Source organism: Berghia stephanieae, chromosome 5 (assembly GCF_034508935.2).
Source record: "Berghia stephanieae isolate SIO BIC M18660-M18661 chromosome 5, UCSD_Bste_1.3, whole genome shotgun sequence".
Classification (NCBI taxonomy): domain Eukaryota; kingdom Metazoa; phylum Mollusca; class Gastropoda; order Nudibranchia; family Aeolidiidae; genus Berghia; species Berghia stephanieae.
The window spans coordinates 30,541,605-30,545,763 of NC_088364.1; the positions used below are offsets into that span (position 1 = coordinate 30,541,605).

General features: G+C 37.1%; 1 protein-coding gene across 1 annotated transcript in view; it reads left to right on the forward strand.

The window, feature by feature from the left end:
- The window catches only part of LOC144972743 (glucose dehydrogenase [FAD, quinone]-like), a 7,789-nt gene extending 4,311 nt beyond the window's left edge, over positions 1-3,478 (forward strand). Inside the window, exons 2-3 of the mRNA XM_078914329.1 lie at positions 1-143; positions 1,247-3,478. The exon at positions 1-143 is cut by the window's left edge and continues 48 nt beyond it. Coding sequence (XP_078770455.1) covers positions 11-143; positions 1,247-2,958 — 1,845 coding nt within the window. The 5' untranslated portion in view covers positions 1-10 and the 3' untranslated portion in view covers positions 2,959-3,478. The remainder of the gene's footprint in view (positions 144-1,246) is intronic.
- Positions 3,479-4,159: the final 681 nt, after the last annotated feature.

The following is a 4,159-nucleotide window of genomic DNA, read 5'->3' on the forward strand; positions in this document are numbered from 1 at the left end:
GATCAGCACCATGTTCAGCCGATTGGTCGTGGTCAGTGTAGTCTTGGGATCCATTCTTGGCTACTTGGTCCTTCAATTCATCTCTCAGCCCTATCTACCCATACTGAAAGAAGAGCCTAATACTACATATGACTACATTATAGGTAATAAATATATTTCCTATAATGATGTTAAGTTGTCTTTTAGAGCTATACGTTTATCTCTCATTTCGTTAACATGTTAAGCGTTGCTGTTAGCTAGGAACATCCTGTAAGAAGCTTTGAGTATGTTTAGAGGATATTGCTTTCTATAAATGTCCAAGTTAATTGGACGGTACTCTTGTATGCTACCTTTTGGATAGGACGAGAGTCTATCGCAAAGTACTTTCCTTCGGATCAAACAGACCAAACTACTCAAGCACGACTGGACAAAGGGAACATATGTAGAAAGTGCCTTTCCCAAAATCAAGCCGTCCAAGTGTCCGGTTCGAACCCTCAGACTAAATAAATGCATGTAGTGAGTTCAAGACCCTATCCTTAAACCATAACGACCCATAATTATTCAAATACATTTAAGAGTGTTAAAATGGGCGTTAAACTGTTGAGAGCTCGATAACACCGGCTGTATTAATGCACTTTATGGCTATGAATAGAATAATCTTTAGATAGATCTACATAAAAACATGTGTAATACGATACAATTAGAAAAAGACAAACAAAATAACCTATGCTGGCAACAACAATTTTAAAACGTTATCTCTCTGAAGACCAACAATGTGACATTTCCATTGAGTACAACTTATATATTTTAATCTAGATAACATGATCAATCCTCATCAAGTATAACCTTTTAACTTTTCACGATAACTACAACTTATTCTTATGAAGCCTTTGAACACAACATTGAGTTCAAAATAATTGATTAATCAATGTAATTACCTTACAGACTTCATGTTGAATCCAATGCTGTTCCTTTTCTTATAAATGCTATGAGGACATGTGGTTTAAGATATATACGACTTAATTGCAATATTAGCCCTTAGTATTAGAAAAGACCAAATCACTTATAGCCACAATGACAATAATGTTGCCGGTATTATTTGACATACCGACAAAATGTTGAGCGATTAAAGATACTTACTTTAGCGTCTTCACAATATGAAAAATAACGTGGACCAATAGTTCAAATATTCTAGAAACGATGGGTATTCAACATGTTTACTTAACTTCGATTTTTAACCCTACATCATTATTCTATTTTTTTCCAGTGGGAGCAGGATCTGCCGGATCGGTATTAGCAAATCGTCTATCAGAGGATAGTGACGTCAGTGTTCTATTATTAGAAGCAGGGGCAGATGACCGCGGTAACCTGGCTTCAATGATACCAGTTATGTCTCATGACCTATTGAAAACGGAATCGTCTTGGCAACGAAAAATAGAGCCGAAAGACCATATAATGGGCGGATTAGAAAATGGCAGTACTTTTTGGCCTAGCGGGAAACTTCTGGGCGGTTCTAGTTCAGTCAATGCTATGATTTACGCCAGAGGATCACGTCACGATTATGACAAATGGGCGAGTTACACAGGTGATCAAACATGGAATTATCAACACGTCTTGTCTTACTTTAAAAAGAGTGAGCGAGTAGTAGAGGACAGTCTGAAAAAATCTCCTTACCACAGTACCTCGGGACTTATGCCAGTCTCTAAGATTAAAGAAGGCTCCATTTTAATGCTTGACAAATTAATAGAATCCTTTAAAGAAATTGGATATCCCGTAAACCCAGATTATAATGGAGAAAGTATGAACGGTATATCGTATAGTCAAGTAAACATTTTAAATGGGGAAAGGTTCAGTGGATCGAGATCTTTTATTCATCCAGCATTAGTTAGAGACAATCTAGACGTTATTGTCAAGGCACATGTCATCAAGATCATAATTGAAAATGAAAGGGCAAAGGGTGTCACTTTAGTAAAAAACGGTAAGGCGATAACTGTCAAAGCCAGGAGAGAAGTTATTATTTCTGCCGGCTCTGTAGCGTCACCCCAGCTGCTTATGCTTTCTGGAATCGGACCGAAAGGTCATTTAAAGGACATGGGCATACCTGTGATAAAGGACCTTCCAGTTGGTCAAAATCTTCAAGATCACATTATGTTTCCCGTTACTTTTTCCATTAACGACACCATCTCATTGCCTGTAAAGATGCAAGAAAACATTTGGGACTTTTTCAAATACGCTGTACCTGCATTGATTGAATATTTCTTCTATCGCACCGGGCTTTTGAGCATGACCGCAATTCCTTTAATAGGATTTGCACATACAAATCCGAAAAATAATGACGTCGAGGGCCCAGATATTCAATTTCATTTTGCAGCCGCTGTTGCAAATTCTGAATTTCTGCACATTTTTGATCACGACGATGAACTAGTAAAAGAACTAGGCCATTTAAGAGATAAGCCAGGTCACGGTTGGTGCTGCTTTCCTACTATTCTGCGTCCTAAAAGTAGAGGCATTGTCAGGCTCCGTAGCGGTGATCCTACTGCTTTTCCTGCTATTCAGGCCAACTATTTAGATCACCAAGACGACCTTGACCTTTTGCGTAAGGGTGTAGAGGAATGTGTCAAAACTAGCCAGACTAATACAATGAAACGCTTAAACTCAAAATTGGTCGACAAAACCCCCCCAAAAGCTTGTCAGCAGCATGCGATGGGATCCAAAGAATATTGGGAATGTTTTATAAAATTAACTCCTCTAACTGTGTATCACCCTGTGGGAACGTGTAAAATGGGACCGTCCGATGACCCGACGTCTGTCGTTGATTCACAATTACGAGTAAAAGGAGTGAAAGGTCTGAGAGTGGTGGACGCATCCGTTATGCCTTTTCTTGTTTCTGCTAATACGCATGCGCCAACTGTTATGATTGCTGAGAAAGCGGCTGATATGATTAAAGGACGAGCACCGTTGCCACCCACCAACCTTTAAAACCGATATGTCGAACTCTTACGTTTGAAAATTCTAATGAGTTTATATCTACCAAGCGACATGGAAGATTCAAAAACGGGAACAAGTTCCAATATTCAATCATATTATTTAAGAATCTTGCTACTCTTACGTTTGAAATTTCGAATGAATTCCTAACCACGATGCGACTTTGGGAGCACGGGATGCAGAATGTGTTCAAAATTTCAAACACATGTATTCATAAATCTTTTACTAGCCCTCTCCATGAAACAAACTATGCAAACGTTATTTTTGCTTCATTGATTTTTGTTTTTCTACTGGTTGACAACCACATTTTAGCAGACTGAAAGGCTTGACACCTTGACCTTAAAATTATCACAAGAATAATCTAGATGCCTTCGTGTGTGTGTGTGTGTGTGTGTGTGTGTGTGTGTGTGTGGATTGTGAAATAACATTGTTGTGATGATCATTATATTCTAAGATTCACACATTTATATGATTATTATAATTATTGTTCAAGAAAATAAACCATTGAAATTTACATACTCTGGACAATTCTGATTTCTAAATGATATATATATATATATATATATATATATATATATATATATATATATATATATATATATATATATATATATATATATATATATATATATATATATATATATATATCAGTCAGTTCTTTATTTTATTTAAACAGCCAGTTGGATGAGTTGTTTTCACGGAAATCTCTGTATAAATCTATAGAGAGTATCGCAGCCATCGTTAACATATAGATAGATCGAAGATGACGTCACTCAGGTCTTTGTTATTGTTTTTTGCCATCCGCGTTTATGAGTAATTCTCACTGAACTGTATTAACCCGACCATAAACGTTCATGGATACACATAGTTTTGTGTGTTGGTCCTTTGTACTTCCGGATGGCAATGTTATGAAATTCTTAGCCAAGCGCATACTATCAATAGATAGTTCGAAGATGACGTCACTCAGGTCTTTGTTATTATTTTTTTTCCATCCGCGTTTATGAGTGATGCTCACTGAACTGTATTAACCCGACTATAAACGTTCATGGATACACACAGTTTTATGTGTTGGTCCGTTATACTTCCGGATGGCAATGTTATGAACTTCTTAGCCAAGCCCATACTATCTATAGACAGTATGCGCTTGGCTAAGAAGCTCATAACATTGCCATCAGGCCTTTGTTATTGTTTTTGC